This window comes from Microcebus murinus, chromosome 6 (genome assembly GCF_040939455.1).
Source record: "Microcebus murinus isolate Inina chromosome 6, M.murinus_Inina_mat1.0, whole genome shotgun sequence".
Classification (NCBI taxonomy): Eukaryota; Metazoa; Chordata; class Mammalia; order Primates; family Cheirogaleidae; genus Microcebus; species Microcebus murinus.
Window position 1 is genome coordinate 56,183,411 of NC_134109.1, and position 18,234 is coordinate 56,201,644.

At 35.7% G+C, this 18,234-nt stretch overlaps 1 protein-coding gene across 1 annotated transcript in view; it reads left to right on the forward strand.

Annotated features, from left to right (window-relative positions):
- SEC23A (SEC23 homolog A, COPII component) overlaps positions 1–18,234 on the forward strand; it is a 67,467-nt gene that overhangs the window by 12,877 nt on the left and 36,356 nt on the right. Inside the window, exons 6-12 of the mRNA XM_012767059.3 lie at positions 859–938; positions 1,752–1,896; positions 5,710–5,868; positions 6,955–7,070; positions 13,507–13,630; positions 15,686–15,766; positions 17,149–17,238. Coding sequence (XP_012622513.3) covers positions 859–938; positions 1,752–1,896; positions 5,710–5,868; positions 6,955–7,070; positions 13,507–13,630; positions 15,686–15,766; positions 17,149–17,238 — 795 coding nt within the window. The remainder of the gene's footprint in view (positions 1–858; positions 939–1,751; positions 1,897–5,709; positions 5,869–6,954; positions 7,071–13,506; positions 13,631–15,685; positions 15,767–17,148; positions 17,239–18,234) is intronic.

An 18,234-nucleotide genomic window follows, 5' to 3' on the forward strand; every position in this document is an offset into this window, starting at 1 on the left:
TTAAGAAGTATACACATATAAGGTATATGTACTTTATAACCCCATTTATGCTATTCCATGTACCTCTCCTTTATCACACTTATTACAATTGCAGTTTTACATTTATTTAATAATTTAATTAATTCCTTTCTGTTTCCAGATTTGAATTTCCATGAGGGAAGGGATTATTTATTTTTTTACCATTATATTCTTGACATATAGGTGCTTAAGATATAGTTTGCTGAAAGGGATGAATGAATATAAATTAAGAAGTATGGGGCCAGGCGCAATGGCTTACACCTATGCTCTGGGAGGCCTAGGTGAGAGGATCAATTAAGATTAGGAGTTCAAGACCAGCCTGGGCAAGAATGAGACCTCGTCTCTACCAAAAATAAAAAAAAAGTAGCCAGTCATGCTGGCATACTCCTGTAGTCCCAGTTACTGGGGGCTGGGGAGTGCTGAGGCAGGAGCATTGCTTGAGCCCAGGGGTTTGAGGTTGCAGTGACCTATGATGATGCCACTGCACTCTGCCCAGAATGACAGCAAGACTCTAGGGGAAAAAAAAGAAGTATGGGCATTTAAATTATACAATAACTTATTTTGACTATTAATGAGAGATAAAGTATTTCTGAGTTAGTATTCTTACTCTTTGCTTATATAACACCTTGTACTTTGCTCTCTCATGATGCTTGTTTTACTGTATTGTTATTATTTTCCTGATAATCTTTCCTCTGGACTATTTTCTTCCTGAGGAAAGAAACCTTGTGTTCTCTATTTTTGTGTTCTTAATGTCTAGTATAGCACCTTGTACATGGTAAATAGTTGATAAATCTTTGTAGAAATAATTAAATGTGTATCACCCAAATAATCTCTTTACAGGAAATGCTGGGACTCTCTAAAGTACCGGTTACTCAGGCAACACGTGGTCCTCAGGTACAGCAGCCACCTCCTTCCAATAGGTAATAATTAAATATGAGAAAGAGAATTTGACAATTCATGCAGATATTTTAAGCATCCCATACCCTTAACTTGAATATAGATATTCAATGATACCATACTGTTAAATATTTTTAGGAATATAAATAAATTGCATTAGTGTGCTTTTTAAAGAGTTGAGGAAAACTTACATACGACACTGAAATGGTTTGTTTTTCATTATTACAATGTAAGGAGTTACTTAATTTTGATATATTCCTGATTTTCTATTTTTAAATTCAGAAAAACTTAATTTTTGTGGTTTGAGGGCAACCAAGCTAAATAGGGCCTTAAAAGCTTTTTGTCTTCTTATCCTTAGAGGTGGCTTTTTCCCTTAAACTCCCCTCGCCCCCAAACTTTTTAATCAGAGGTAGTATTAAGAAAATTGAGTTGATATATCTTCTCATAATATTTCAGTAACCTTAAAATTTACTAGATTAGTAAATGAATATAAAGTACTAAAGTAATACTTAGTTTGAGTGTTTCATTTATAGCAGTGGTACTCAAAGTGTGTTTCCTAGACCAACAGAATTAGTGTAACCTGGGACCACGTTTGAATTGCAAATTCTTGGGGCCCCATCCCAGACCTGCTGAAATAAACTCTAGAACTGAGACCCAGCAAATCTGTGGTAGACAAGCCCTCCAACTGATTTTGATGTATGTGAAAGTTTGGGAATCACTTGTTTGCTGTGTATTCAAAGTATTTTTCTCTATTTTGAGGAAAGTGGGCAATTTGTTTCTTAAACCCTCACCTACAAACATTAATAAATGGCTTTTTATTTAATTATGTTTTTCAGATTTTTACAGCCAGTACAAAAAATAGACATGAATCTCACAGATCTTCTTGGAGAACTTCAACGAGACCCTTGGCCTGTACCACAGGGAAAGAGACCTTTGCGTTCCTCTGGAGTGGCACTTTCCATAGCTGTAGGACTGCTGGAGGTAGTGATTGGACACTTGCTTCATGTCCTGGAGATAGTGACAGATCTGACAGATTGAAGGCTTTGTCCCACAAGACTGCCCTTTAGTTTAGGTGCCAGTTGCAAGTAGTAGGTTGTTACCAATATTCCTGACTGATTAGCTATAAATTGGGGGTACCATGACCACCACCTTGGGGTTGTTTAATATGCTAGAATGGCTCACAGGACTCAGGGAAACACTTTACTTAAATTTATGGGTTTATTATAAAGATATTACAGAGAATACAGATGAACAGCCAGATGTTCTATGTGAAGGCTTGCAGTGAGAACATGGGAGATAAGATAGTTCACTGGGATTTAATGTTTATTTTTTTTACTTATAGGTAATTTGAAGTTTGGATGTTCTTTGTGTTCTAGTTTTGTGAAAGTGTGTGTGTAGACTTTTATTTGTTCTTGTTTTTCATTGTTTCAATTTTACATGATTGATATTATCTCATATACCCAAAATGAAAAGAGTATTTTTATTTATTAAATGAGTTAAGGAAGGTATAGAAGTAATAGCAGATCTTGTGAAAACATTCAGACAATATGCAAGGGTACAATACAAATGAAAAGTAAAAGGCAGTTTTCCTTGTTCTCTAGATTTGTTAATCATATGATTTTTAAAATTATCATCAAAATTTATATCATTTATATTCTGTTCCAAAGGTATAATGTAGCTTTCTATTTTGTCCAATAACTGCTTAATAGAAATTGGAAATAAAATAGCATTTCTAATATTACTATACAAATATTATTATTTATTATTATTTTTTGAGACAGAGTATTGCTCTTTTGCCCAGGCTAGAGTGCCGTGGTGTCACCCTCACTCACAGCAACCTCAAACTCCTGGGCTCAAGCAATCTTCTTGCCTCAGCCTCCTGAGTAGCTGGGACTACAGGCATGCACCACCATGCCCAGCTAATTTTTTGTATATATTTTTTATTTGTCCAGCTAATTTCTTTCTATTTTTAGTAGAGACGGGGTCTCGCTCTTGGCTCAGGCTGGTCTTGAACTCCTGAGCTCAAACGATCCTCCTGCCTCGGCCTCCCAGAGTGCTAGGATTATAGGCGTGAGCCACTGCGCCCAGCCCAAATATTATTAATTATAGAATAATTAATAGTAGAGTGATTATACACGTGGAGAGGGATACTTTCGTCTATCAAAGGGTACCTTTTACATTTTTGTCTAGATTCCCTTATTTCCTTAGGATCGTAATGTTGCCTTTTTCTTATAAAGTTTCTGAGTTGTTGCATATCTAAAAATTTTATTTATTTATTTATTTATTTATTTAGAGACAGAGTCTCACTTTGTTGCCCAGGTTAGAGTGAGTGTGGTTGCATCAGCCTAGCTCACAGCAACCTCAAACTCCTGAACTCCTGGGCTCAAGCGATTCTGCTGCCTCAGCCTCCTGAGTAGCTGGGACTACAGGCATGTGCCACCATGCCTGGCTAATTTTTTCTATATATATTAGTTGGCCAATTAATTTCTTTCTATTTATAGTAGAGATGGGGTCTTGCTCTTGCTCACGTTGGTTTTGAACTCCTGAACTCAAACGATCCGCCTGCCTCGGCCTCCCAGAGAGCAGGATTATAGGCATGAGCCACCGCGCCCGGCCTAAAAATAGTTTTTAAACTTTGCCCTCTAACTTCATTAGTAGTTTGGATGGCTACCAAATTGAGGTTCAAAGTAATGTTCGTTTGGACGTTTCTCTTTAGTGTTCTAACATACAGTTTATTGATGATAATTTGATGTAGTCTAGTTCTTTTCTTAGGAAACTTATTTTTTCCACTGGACATTTTTAGAATTTTCTTTAATTGTGGAGTCCTGAAATTTCATTAAGCTATGTTTGTATTTTATTCTTTTCATTAATTTGTGTGGTTTTGTAGGCCCTTTCATTCTGAAGACTCTTATTATTCTTCAGCTTAATTTATTTTTCTGTCTTTTTTATCCTATACTCACTAGATTGATGTTGGACTTCTGTATCTCTTTATATCTTATTTTTACTCTTATATTTTTCTTCTATTTTTGGGAGATTTACTCAACTGAATTTTCCATATCTCTTATTCAGTCTTTTTTTTTTTTTTTTAGAGACAGAGTCTCACTCTGTCACCTAGGCTAGTGTGCTGTGGTGTCAGCAAAGCTCACAGCAACCTCAAATTCCTGGGCTCAAGCGATCCTCTGCCTCAGCCTCCAGAGATTACAGGCATGAGTTACCATGCCTGGCTAATTTTTTTGTTTCTATATTTAGTTGTGCGGCTAATATTTTTCTGTTTTTAGTAGAGACGGGGTCTGGCTCTTGCTCAGGCTGGTCTCAGACTCCTGAGCTCAAGCAGACCTTGTGCTGCAGCCTCCCAGGGTGCTAGGATTACAGGCGTGAGCCACTGCACGCGGCCTCTAATTCAGTCTTCATACATGCTTTTTAGCCCATCCATTGAGATTTTTTAATTCTCACAATGCTTTTAATTCCAGAAACTGTTTGAGAGTTGTCATGATTGTGTATGATATCTGTGGTAATGTGCTCAGTTCTATATCTCTTAGCTATAAATTTTCATGCTAAGAACCCTCTCCAGGCAGATGGCCTACTTTCCACACAGAGCATTTTTCAGGAACTGCTGGTGGCAGAATCTATCATCTGCTGTATCTGGAGGTATAGATATACTATATTTTCTTTGGTCCATGTCTCCTTTTTGTGTTTTTTGACTGCACATATGGAGGTTTTCAGGTATTCCTTTGAGAAGATCTGGCTTTTGGTATCTGTGATACCCTTTTTTTGATTATGTTATCAATCTAGTAAAATCTGTTGTTTGAAATCCTCAAAATTTTTGATCTAATAGCATTCTTTCTTATCTTTAAATTTTATTTACTTATTTTTTAAACAATACATTTTCTCTTATTTCATTTGTATCTTGTGAGGATTTGAGTAGTTAATACATCAGCTTAAATTATAAGTCATATTTATGTTTTAAATATAGCAAACAAAAGCAAAATAGCAACACAAAACAGAAGAAGAGCCAGATGCAGTGGCATATGCCTTTAGTCCCAACTGCTCAGGAGGCTGAGACAGGAGGATCACTTGAACCTGAGAGTTTGAGTCCAGTCTGGACAGCATAGCAAGACCTTATCTCTAAAAAGATACTAAAAAAGAAAAAATTAACAAAGCAGTAGTTGCCCTCTCTTCTTCTTTTTCTACTTCTTCCAGTATATAACAAGTTAAGCAGAAAAAAATGTCCTTGTTTATAAGGATTAGGTTCATAGATTCTTTAAAAATTCTATTATAGACCGAGTGTGGTGGTTCACCTTGCTCTCTGGGAGGCCGAGGCTGATGGATTGCTCGAGGTCAGGAGTTCGAAACTAGCTTGAGCAAGAGCGAGACCCCGTCTCTACTATAAATAGAAAGAAATTAATTGGCCAACTAATATATATAGAAAAAAAAAATTAGCCAGGCATGGTGGCACATGCCTATAGCCCCAGCTACTCAGGCAGGAAGATCGCTTGAGCCCAGGAGTTTGAGGTTGCTGTGAGCTAGGCTGACACCACGGCACTCACTCTAGCCTGGGCAACAAAGCAAGACTCTGTCTCAAAAAAAAATTCTATTATGAAGAGTAGTATATTCCTAAAAGTTGTTCAAACACCTTGCTTTTGAATTTCATTTTAAACATTTGATTATTTTATCTATTAGAAAAATTTGCTTTTCTCTTATCTAGGAAGACTGTCAGAATTTATCAGAAATGTATATTCATATGTTTTCTGTTTTCCTTTAAACTCATTTGACAAGTTACTTTTTTTTCAATAGTGTACTTTTCCCAATACTGGGGCTCGTATCATGATGTTCATTGGTGGTCCTGCTACTCAGGGGCCTGGAATGGTGGTTGGAGATGAATTGAAGACACCTATAAGATCATGGCATGACATTGAAAAAGACAATGCCAAATATGTTAAAAAGGGAACTAAGGTAATTTTTGCTTTTTAAGAGTCTTTTTGTGTTATTAGAAATCAGGTATTCCTTTGATGTAAGAGGAAGAATATAAATATTTTTTGATAGAACTGCTATTCAGAATTAGAGAAATATTCTTTTTTTCTTGATAACTTGTTACAGGTTTTCTGGTTTGAACAACTGTCTCTTAGAAATGAAAAACTATAAGCATATACCTACTGGTATATGCTTAAAGATTACTCTTGAGAGAAACCCTCTGTGCCTTTTTAAATATTCATGTTAAAGAAAGTCTTTCTCTTTAGGAAAAGTTTCTTACATTTTATAGTTTTTCATTTCTAAGAGACAGTCCCTAATGTTTCCTCTAGATATCAATATTCTTCATAGCTTTGAATAGTCCATCATTTTCTTGTGAGTTTTATGTTCATGTAACTTCACATTTTTTGGGTTTATGTAAGTACATTTTACTAATGTTGATTCTTGACTCTCTTATATTGGTTCTAACTCTTAATGTCTTTGTTAATTGTTAAAAAAATTCTCTAGAGTTCTGTTTTAGTTTAGTTTTACTATATTATCTCATATTGTTTGATAGTCATTATTATATTTTTAAAAGTAATTAATGACAGATAATTTTTGTCTCTGTTAGTGGATGCTTTTTTCCTACCAACTAATTTCCTTTTTGAGTGTGGAATTTTTCTTGGTTAGAGTTTAAAACAATGTTTTAGATTATCTTACTGCTTTTGTATTGTCTCACTATTTTTGGATGTTTTTGTTACTTGGGTGTGGATTTAGCTAGGAAAAACAGTTCTCTGTTATTCTTCTACCAAGTTTATATATGAAGAACATGATGTCCAATATACCTTTCTTTACATTTAGCTTCATTTAAGGGTTTTAAAGAAAAAAATATGAAAACGTCAGACTTACAGAAGTTATGGTATCATTTTATGAACACTGTAGAAAATTAAATAAGAATAAATCATATTTAAATTGTGATGGGTTATTCTTTTAATTTTTGATTAACAGATCATTTTGATCTGTTAATGGAAAAAAGATTTATAGGATGATTTTATATATTACCTTGATTTAACTTTTAAATATCTTTTGTAGCATTTTGAAGCATTGGCTAATCGAGCTGCTACAACTGGCCATGTTATTGATATCTATGCATGTGCATTAGATCAGACAGGTCTCATGGAGATGAAATGCTGTCCCAACCTTACTGGGTATGTTTTTAAATTTTTACAGTTTTGTATATATATATATATTAGTTGGCCAATTAATTTCTTTCTATTTATAGTAGAGATGGGGTCTCACTCTTGCTCAGGCTGGTTTCAAACTCCTGACCTTGAGCAATCTGTCCGCCTTGGCCTCCCAGAGTGCTAGGATTACAGTCTTGCTCTGTTGCCTGGGCTAGAGTGCTGTGGCATAAGCCTAGCTCACAGCAACATCAAACTCCTGGACTCAAGCATCTTCTTGCCTCAGCCTCCTGAGTAGCTAGGACTACAGGCATGTGCCACCATACCCAGTTAATTTTTTTTTCTATTTTGGTTGCCGGGCTAATTTCTTTCTATTTTTAGTAGAGATGGGTTGGGGTCTTGCTTTGGCTGAGGCTGGTCTCGAGCTTCTGACATCAAGCAATCTTCCCTCCTTGGCCTCGCTGAGTGCTAGGAGGCACTCAGGGAGGCCATGAGGCATGAGCCACCATACACGGCCAATTTGGTGGTTTTTAATATATTCACAGGTTGCACAACCATCACTATAATTTGATTTTAGAACATTTGCATTACCCCTGAAAGAAACTCTGTACCCATCAGTAGTCATTCCTCATTTCTTCCTCTACCTCCTTTCTCCCAACTTTCTCAGCCCTAGGCAGCTACTAATTGTCTATTCTGGACAATAATATAAATGGAATCATATGGTCTTTTGTGACCAGCTTCTTTTACTTGGTATGTTTTCAAAGTTCATCCACATTGTAGGAAGTATCAATATTTCATTTCTTTTATTGCTGAATAAAAAGTGAAGAAGGGGCCTAACTTCATTTAGTAATATTCTATTGAATGGATATACCACATTTTGTTTATTAATCCATAGATTAATGGACATTTTGTTTCTACTTTTTGTTATAAATAATGCTGCTTTGAACATTGCTGCAAGTTTTTGTATGGACATGATGTTTTTGTTTATCTTAAGTATGTAGCTAGGAGTGGAATTGGTGAGTCCTATAGTAATTTGTGCTTTACATTTTGAGAAACCATCAAAGTGTTTTCCAAAGTAACTGTACAATTTTACATTCCTATTACCAAAGTATGAGGAGTCCAATTTCTCCACATCCTTACCAACACTTGTTATTATCTATCTTTTTGATAATACCTATCCTAGCGGGTGTGGTTTTGTTTTTTGTTTTTTGTTTTTTTGTTTGAGACAGAGTGAGTCTTACTCTGTTGCCCGGGCTAGAGTGCCGTGGCATCAGCCTAGCTCACAGCAACCTCAAACTCCTGGGCTCAAGCAATCCTACTGCTTCAGCCTCTTGAGTAGCTGGGACTACAGGCATGCACCACCATGCCTGGCTAATTTTTTCTATGTATTTTTAGTTGGCCAATTAATTTCTTTCTATTTTTAGTAGAGACAGGGTCTGGTTCTTGCTCAGGCTGGTTTCGAACTCCTGACCTTGAGCGATCCACCCGCCTGGGCCTTCCAGAATGCTAGGATTACAGGCATGAGCCACCGCACCCAGCCCTTATTGTGGTTTTGATTTGTGTTTCCCTGAAGACTAATGATGTTGAGCATCTGTTTATGTGCTTAATGGCCATTTGCATATCTTCTTTGGAAAAATGTATATTTAGATCCTGTGTCCATTGTTAAATTGGGCTGTTTATTTTCTTTTTATTGAGTTATGAGTTCTGTGTATCTAGGTACAAGTCCCTTATCAGATATATAACTTAAATTATTTTCTTTTATGGGTTTTAGTTTCACTTAATTGATGGTATTGTTTGCAGCACAAAAGTTTTAATTTTTTTGAAGACAGGGTCTTGCTCTGTTGCCTGGGCTAGAGTGCAGTGGCATCATCATAGCTCACTGCAACCTCAAACTCCTGGGCTCAAGTGATCTTCCTGCCTAACCTCTGGAGTAGCTGAGACTACAGGTGCTCTCCACCATGCCTGGCTAATTTTTTCTATTTTTAGTAGAGATGGGGTCTCGCTGTTGCTCAGGCTGGTGTTGAACTCCTGGCCTTGAGCAGTCCTCCTGCCTCGGCCTCCCAAAGTGCTAGGATTACAGGTGTGAGGCACTTTGCCCAGCCAAGTTTTAAATTTTAATGAAGTCTAGGTCATGCTTTTTCTTTTGTTACCTGTGCTTTTGGTTTCTTTTTAAAGAAATCATTGCCTAAACCAAGATCATGAAGATTTACTCTTGTGTGTTCTAAGAATTTTCTAGTTTTAGTTTTTACAGTTAGATCCTATGGTCCATTTTGCATTAATTTTTATATATGGAGTGAGAAAGAGGTTCAACTTAGTTCTTTTGAATTTGGATATCCACTTGTCTCAGCATCATTTGTTGAAAGACTTCTTTTCCCATTGAGTTGGCTTGGCACCCTTATTGAAAATCAGTCAACTCTATTTTTCCCCCCTTTTTGCAACAGTCCCTTCCAAATGAGTAAACTTTAAATTTAAGGATTTGTTTCTGGACTCTTAATTCAATTCCATTGATCTATATGTCTATTCTTATGTCAATGCCACAATATCTTGTTTCCTGTAGCTTTGTAGTAAGTTTTGAAATCAGAAAGTATGAGTCCTCCAACTTTGTTCTTGTTTTTCAAATTTTTTCACTATTCTGGATTGGTTTTATTTGCATATACATTTTAGAATCAGCCTCCCAGAGTGCTAGGATTACAGGTGTGAGTCACCATGCCTGGCCTTTGTGTTTTTTCTTGATCTTAAGGGGGAATGATTTAATCTTTTACCATTAAATGATGTTAGCTGTGGGTTTTATTAGATGCCTTTTGTCAGGTGGAAGAAGTTCCCTTCCTTTCCTGGTTTGTTGTGTTTTTTTATTTTTATTTATTTATTTTTTCATGAAAGGGTGTTAGATATTGTTAAATGCTTTTTCTGTATCTATTGAGATAATAGGTGATTTTTGTCGTTTAATTAATATGGTGTGTTACATTGATTTTTGTATTTTAAACCTACCTTGTTTTCCTGGGATGAATCTCACTTGGTCATCGTATATTATTCTTTTTATTATTGCTGGATTCAATTTGCTAGTGTATTGGTGAAGATTTTTGCATCTGTTCTCACAAGGGATAGTGATCTGTAGTTTTCTTGTGATATCTTTTTTTGGCATTGGTATCAGAATGGTAACTGGCTTCATAGAATGACTTGGGAAGTGTTCCCTCTTCTGTTAGCAGCCATTATTTCTGAGATAATTAGGCTTTAAAAAACTGAATTAGGTATGTCAACTGGTTTCTCTCTCAGGTTTATTTATTCAATTCATTTGTCCAATAAATATTGATGAGAACCTATTATGTGGCAAACTGGTTAAGCCACTGGATATATAGCAATGAATCCAAAATAAAAATCTCTGCCCTCATGGAGCTTATCTTCCAATATAGGGCTTTTCAGTATAATTTTCATATGAATATATTCTCTGTGCTGTCCCATTGAAATATGGCAAGTGTGACTGGGGAAATGAAGTTTTAATTTTATTTAATTTTAATCAATTTATACTTACATTTAACTAGCCACATTAGACAGTACAGTTCTAAATCAGAGGAGATGAGATAAGTACAGTAGATAGGATGTCAGATGGTGATAGTGTTTGGAAGAAAAATAAGTCAGGAATGGAGGACAGGGGTTTGCAGTTTTAAATATGATGAGAAGGGAGGGATAGCCTCATTGCAGGTGATGTTTTAGCAGAGACTTAAGGAAGTGAGAGTGAGCCCTGTGTGTATATGAAGGAAAAGTGTTTCAAGCAGAGGGAATATCAAGTGCAAAGTTGAGGGCATACCTGGGATTTGGAGAAATGGCAAGGAGGCCAATGTAGCAGGAGTGTAGTGAGTGAGGAAGGCAGATTTTAAGGGCCTTTTGACTATCTTAAAGGCTTTGGATTTTGAGTGAGATGGGAAGTCACTGGAGAGTTTTCAGTAGAGGAATGATATGATCTGACTTAATATTTTAAAAGGATCACTGATTTCACTTGTCTTCAGTAGAGTATAGGAGTGCAAGAATACCAAGTAGTGGTAGCTCAGGTAGTGGGAAGTGGTTGGATTTTGGATATTTTTAGAAGGTAGAGGTAGGAGTATGGACAACTTTTTCATAGAGGTTTATGGTAAAAAGTAGCAAAGAAGTGGTGTGGTATAAGTTGTCATTAATCTATGATGCATGATCAGGTATAGTAATAACATGTATAACCATAGATGACATGTTTGTTATTATTATTATTTTTTACAAACCCTTGTGTCTAGGGTAGATTGCACTTCAGTAGATTGCAGTGAGGGAGCTGCTCTGCTATGTACAAAACCCCAACCCAGAAGCAGGTCATCCACCAATGGTTTACACCAGGTTCCTGATGAATGTGCATTGCATGATGGGCAAGGGGGCAGTCGCCCTTCTGGCTGCACCCCGTTTCCCAGGAAGAGGGGCATTCTACACCAGATTCCGGTTCTGGCACAGGCAGGGGCGCACCGGTGGGGATAGGTGGGGGACCGGCTATTCGAGGCCAACCGAGGCACCTAGGCCAATCCAGGCTCCCCACCCTGGCACCGTGGTATTGTTCTGCCTGGGTGGGAGTCTGACTTAGAGGTGTTTAGTCATAATAATCCCACAGATGGTAGCTTCGCCCCATTGGCTCCTCAGCCAAGCACATACACCAACCAAATGTCTGAAGATGGAATGTTTGTAAATGTAGAAAATCTGAAAGAAAAAAAAAAGAAAATCTGAAAGAATCTACAGATAACCTATTAGAATTAATATGTGAAATTGGCAAAACTTCTGGTTCAGTCATTGTACAAAGTTCAGCTATATTTTTATATGCTACTAACATAAATACAAAAAAAAATTTAAAAAATACAGTTACTAATAATTATCAGAGATAACATAAATGGGAACTTTTAACATTATCAAAAGTAAAATTATTATGCTGCATCAGTTTTATTCTTTTGTGTGTTTTAATTTTTGATTGTATCTTTTATTATTGTTTTAAAAATACTGAAAATACTTGAAAAATATGAGCAAATATATCTAAATATCTGTATGTATGTGTATATGTATGCATGTGTGTGATCCTCCTTTTTATAGAAACAGCAGAATATTCTACACACCTTCCCCTACTTTGTGTTTTTCACTTATATCCTAGAAATCAGCTAGCAGTGTATTACTCCATTGTGTGGATGTACTGTATTTTATTCAACTAGTCTCTAATAGATGTTCATTTGGATTGTTTTCAGTCTTTTGTTATTATGAATAGTGCTTCATTGAATAACAGTGTGCATGTATTTTGCATTTTTGTTTTTGTTTTTCCAGAATATCTTTGGGATAGATTTGTAATAGTAGGGTAGCTAGATTAAAGATAAAATCTGTAGGTAATTTTGTCAGATACTGTCAAATTCCTTTGCATTGAATTTGCATCATTTTGCATTCCCATGAGCAATATGTGAGAGTGCCTTTTTTTGCTATAGCTTCGCCAACAGCCTATATTGTCAAACTGTGATTTTTTGCTAATCTACTAGAGAAGAAATGCTCAGAATAGTTTTTATTCATAAGCTTTTAAAAAATCTTTTTTTAAATTATGAAAGTAGGTACATGGTTATTGAAAAAAATTTAAAGAAACATAAGTGCATAAAGTGACAATGTTCCCTTAATGTCCCTCTGTTCTTGTTTACTGGGTAAAATACTCATAAGCTTCATGGGAATGTATGCATATATACACATATATATATGTATATATGAATGAGAATGCTGGGTGTAAACTGTCAGGTATCTTCATCAATATGGAGAACTGGGTGAAAGGAGTGGGAGAGTCACATTTGTTACCTTTTGAATTTTTTTTTTTTTTTTTTTTTTTTTGAGACAGAGTCTCGCTTTCTTGCCTAGGCTAGAGTGAGTGCCGTGGCGTCAGCCTAGCTCACAGCAACCTCAAACTCCTGGGCTCAAGCAATCCTACTGCCTCAGCCTCCCAAGTTGCTGGGACTACAGGCATGAGCCACCATGCCCGGCTAATTTTTTATATATATATATTAGTTGGCCAATTGATTTCTTTCTATTTTTTATAGTAGAGACGGGGTCTCGCTCAGGCTGGTTTTGAACTCCTGACCTTGAGCAATCCGCCCGCCTCGGCCTCCCAGAGTGCTAGGATTACAAGCGTGAGCCACCGCGCCCGGCCACCTTTTGAATTTTGTAATGTGTGAATGTATTTCCTATTAAAAGAAGAATTTAAAAAGATTACCAAGGACAAATGCAGGTGTTGGGGGCACTCAAATACCCTTAGAATTGAGATTATATGTAAGGTGAGGATATTCTTGAGTTCTAAAAATTAATGATAATATAGCACATTTTGAGAAATATCTTTAAGATTTGTTGGTAGTCTTGAGAGGTAATTTTCTGGTTTTAATATTGTTGACCTGGTAACTGTGTCATGTACATTGTTTTTTTGTTCTTTTCTATGCAGAGGATACATGGTAATGGGTGATTCTTTCAACACTTCCTTATTTAAGCAAACTTTTCAAAGAGTCTTTACCAAAGATATGCATGGGCAGTTTAAAATGGGCTTTGGTGGTACATTAGAAATAAAGGTAAGAACCAAAACTTGACATGTGTGATACATTATCAAGAAAGTCTTATAGACTTCACCATAATTTAAAATGTATGCTTTAAAAATAGTGGTTATTTTATATTGAAACCTGAGTTAGAAATTTTGGTCAGCAGAAAAATGTCATTATTAAATATGTAAGACTTTACTTGAACATTTCTGAACAATTGTTAGAAAAGGAGAACAATATAGGTAAAATTTCCTTTAGCTCTTTTTTATTTTTATTTTTTTGAGACAGAGTCTCACTCTGTTGCCCAGGCTAGAGTGCCGTGGCGTCAGCCTAGCTCACAGCAACCTCAAACTCCTGGGCTTAAGTGATCCTTCTGCCTCGGCCTCCCGAGTAGCTGGGACTACAGGAATGTGCCACCATGCCCGGCTAATTTTGTGTATATATATATATTATTATTATTATTATTACTTTTTAGTTGTCCAGCTAATTTCTTTCTATTTTTTTAATAGAGACAGGGGCTTGCTCCTGCTCAGGCTGGTCTTGAACTCCTGAGCTCAAATGATCTGCCTGCCTCTGCCTCCCAGAGTGCTAAGATTGCAGGCGTGAGCCACCATGCCCAGCCAAAACCTGAAGTCTTTCTATTAGTTATAAGTGTATTCAAGCACATTGATTTTGAATTTTCATTAAATATTTTTTATTAATCTTATTATTTTATTGAATGCTTGCTATGTGCCCAGCATTATGCTAGGAGAGATATCAAGGGATATCTAAGGTATGGGTCTTGTTACAGAAAAACTTAATTTTGATAGAAAGGCAAGACTAACACACGTGATAGAATGAAATAGCAGTAGATTATAAAAGTGAGATAAAGGTTTAGAAAAGAAAAATGAATGTATGTGGGTCACAGTTCTAGGAGAGTGTGACTTACAGTGGTGTTTGAAAGATGCCAGAGAAGAATGAATTTTACTTAGGAGCCCAGTGTGAGGAGAGGCCTAGAGGTGAGAACCAGCATGGTATGTTTGAGAAAACTACTCAGTGAGAGTGCATGGTTTGTATTGGAGTATAAGGGAAATAGGTATAATTATGTGGGTTGGTTGTAGTTTGGAGACGCCTATATAGCATAAGTCATGATAGAATAACAAAGAATGTGCTTTGTGTAAGATTCATCTGAAAATGGTATTCAGGATATGTCAGGAAAAGCATCTCAAGTAAGAAAACTGAAGTAGGCTTTCTAATTTTTTTTTAGATAGAAGATATTGTGATAGCTTAAATTTTGGTGGCAGTAGAGACAAGGCAGAGACCAATCTTGGTGACAGATTTTTTGTTTGTTGGTTTTTGAGACAGAGTATCACTCTATTGCTGGGGCTAGAGTACCTTGGTGTCAGCCTAGCTCACAGCAACCTCAAACTCCTGGGCTCAAGCCATCCTATGGCCTCAGCCTCCTGAGTAACTGGGACTACAGGCATGCGCCACCATGCCCGGCTAATTTTTTCTATACATATTTTTAGTTGTCCAGCTAATTTCTTTCTGTTTTTAGTAGAGACAGGGTCTTGCTCTTGCTCAGGCTGGTCTTGAACTCCTGAGCTCAAACAATCCACCTGCCTCAGCCTCCTAGAGATTACAGGCGTGAGCTACCGTGCCCACCCCATGTGACCGATTTTTTTATGGGAGGAAAAATAGAAGATGGTATCTAAGGTTTTGGATTAGGATGTGTGAATTTTGGGTAGATATGAGTTTGAATTCAGGATGAGGTTCCCAAATGTAGACTTCCTATGTGCTGATAGAAATAGAAGATTAAAATTAAGTTAATGCTACATTTTGAATGTGGCAGTGAGCATAGGTGTGCTCATTGATTATTTTTTTTTTTTTTTTTTATTTTTTTTTATTTTTTTTTCTTTTTTTTTTTTATTTTTTCTTTCTTTTAAATAACTGCACTATTCATGGTCACTCATTGATTATTTTTAATGTTCATATATTTTCATTGGCTTTTGAGTTATAAATATGGGCATCCTATATTCTTAAGAGTTATACTTGAACATTTGAGCTTATCTTTAAGGAAACCAAACATATTATGTTCTTATTTTACAGACTTCAAGGGAAATAAAGATTTCAGGAGCTATTGGACCCTGTGTATCTCTGAATTCTAAAGGACCCTGTGTGTCTGAAAATGTAAGTCACATTCATTTTTTTTTTTAACTCTTGTACCTTAAGGACAATAGTAAGTCACCCTTACTCTAAAAGGAAAATACTGTTAATTCTCAGAGCAACACCAACAAAGACCTAGGGTGGCAGCCTATAGCATTCTTTACAAATTATTTATATGGGCTGTTTTATGTGGTTCAGTTTCCACTGGTAAACCTCTGTTGGTGTTTGCTTTCTGCATACCCTTTACCCATCCACCCCTTATTAAAACTTTTGTGCTGTCACCAGTCTTCCTTTTTATGCCCAAATTTTTTTTGCCCCAGTATGCTTAGAAAATAATTCTCATGACTTGGAAATTTGGAGATGTCTAAAAGTCAAAATTAAATCTAAATTGATATTTATTACTAGAATTTCAAACAAAGTAACCAAATTAGCCAGATTTAAATATCAGTTTCCTTCTTTTTCTTTATTTCATATAATAGAGCTATCATGTACTCTAAAATGGTAGAATCATATAGCTATAGAGAGGATGATGGGACAAATAACACAAAGTATTATAGATAATCAGCTTTAAAAATAACAAAGTTGGCTGGCATGGTGGCTCACACCTATAATCCTAGCACTCTGGGAGGCTGAGGCGGCCGGATTGCTCGAGGTCAGGAGTTCGAAACCAGCCTGAGCAAGAGCCAGACCACCGTCTCTACCATAAATAGAAAGAAATTAATTGGCCAACTAATATATATAGAAAAAATTAGCCGGGCATGGTGGCGCATGCCTGTAGTCCCAGCTACTCGGGAGGCTGAGGCAGTAGGATTGCGTGAGCCCAGGAGTTTGAAGTTGCTGTGAGCTAGGCTGACGCCACGGCACTCACTCTAGCCTGGGCAACAAAGCGAGACTGTCTCAAAAAAAAAAAAAAAGACAAAGTTAAAAAATTAATATGTAAGCAGTTTGCATGGTAAAGGTCTATCTATATTTAAGAAGTTTTCTTGGGAGTCGGATTGCTTACAATTCTGATCCAGATAACCTGTATTCATGTGTGCATGTATTATATATTAAATCAGTATCTCCATACCCAGACCAAATGGTTGGATAGAAGGATAATGTTGTAATTTCTTCATTACATAGCATATGCTTTTAAAAACAACAATATGAAGAACTTGTATCAATACTTTTATAATTTTCTTAGCAAGAATTTGAATTACTTTATAATTTTATTATGTAAAATTGTTCAATTTTATTTCATGTTATGGTTTTAAAAATCTTAAGCTCTTAATAGTCAGTAGTATTAGTTTGAAACATGAAAAAATTTTTTCTTACTGCAGATTTTTTTTTCTTTTTTCACCTTAATATATATTATACTAATAAGTGATGTGTATAGCTTTCAAACATGCTACATTTAATTTTTACAGGAGATTGGAACAGGTGGCACTTGTCAATGGAAGATATGTGGACTTAGTCCCACTACAACCTTAGCCATATATTTTGAGGTTGTCAATCAGGTATGATTTTCTATATTTGAATATCAAAAAAGTATATTTGAGCAAGTACTTACTTTAGGCCATGAATATTACATATTTTTTTCAATAATAAATGTGACCCAAAGTTTATCATTCTGTTTTGGAGTTTTTGTTATTTTCTATCTTCAAGGTTAAACTCTTTGGTGAGAAAACATATTATAATAGAAATGCAGGGAAACCTGAAAACGCCAAATTTTGAATAGTTCCAACTTTTTCTTTTTTTAATATAAAATTAAAGCATAAATGAAATTATTTAAAGTTTCCATCTAGCTATGCATTGTTGCAATTAGATACCTAGCTCCTCCTAGATGTCCCAAGGTATATAATAATATATAAGTCCTCTTACTAGAAAGTCTAATATATCAAAATTCATAGAAAAAGATTGGAAGGTAATCATATTTGGAAATTTTATTCTGCTATAGGAGGTAAGTAATTCCATTAATAAATTATATAAATTACTGATTTATTTACTAATAGTTATTAGGTATAAAGTGAACCACAAAGTATTAATAGCCTTCCTAACATAGTAACAAGAATTTTTTTTAAACCATTAAAATTTATGAAAAAGGTAGTGGCTCTTACTGAGAAAAACAAAACGACACAAAAAACAAAGTAAGAATGTTTAAGTCAAAGGGCATGAATAAAGTTTCCCTATTGACTACTTGTTACTCTTTTCTGATGATGATTATTATATATTACTATTAGTCTTTTCTTATTAATAGTCTTTCGTTCATTATCTGTTCATGATGTGATTATCTTCCTAAAACTTCTTTCATCTTCTATACCTAGGGGGGGAGGACTTAGACTCAATTTCTTTTTATCAAATTACAAGTTGAACATCCCAGATCTGAAAATCTGAATCTGAGATGCTCCAAAATATGAAACTTTCTAAGCACCAACATGACACTCAAAGGAAATGCTCATTGGAACATTTTGGATTTTGGATGTTTGGATTTGGAATGCTCAGTTGGTATAATG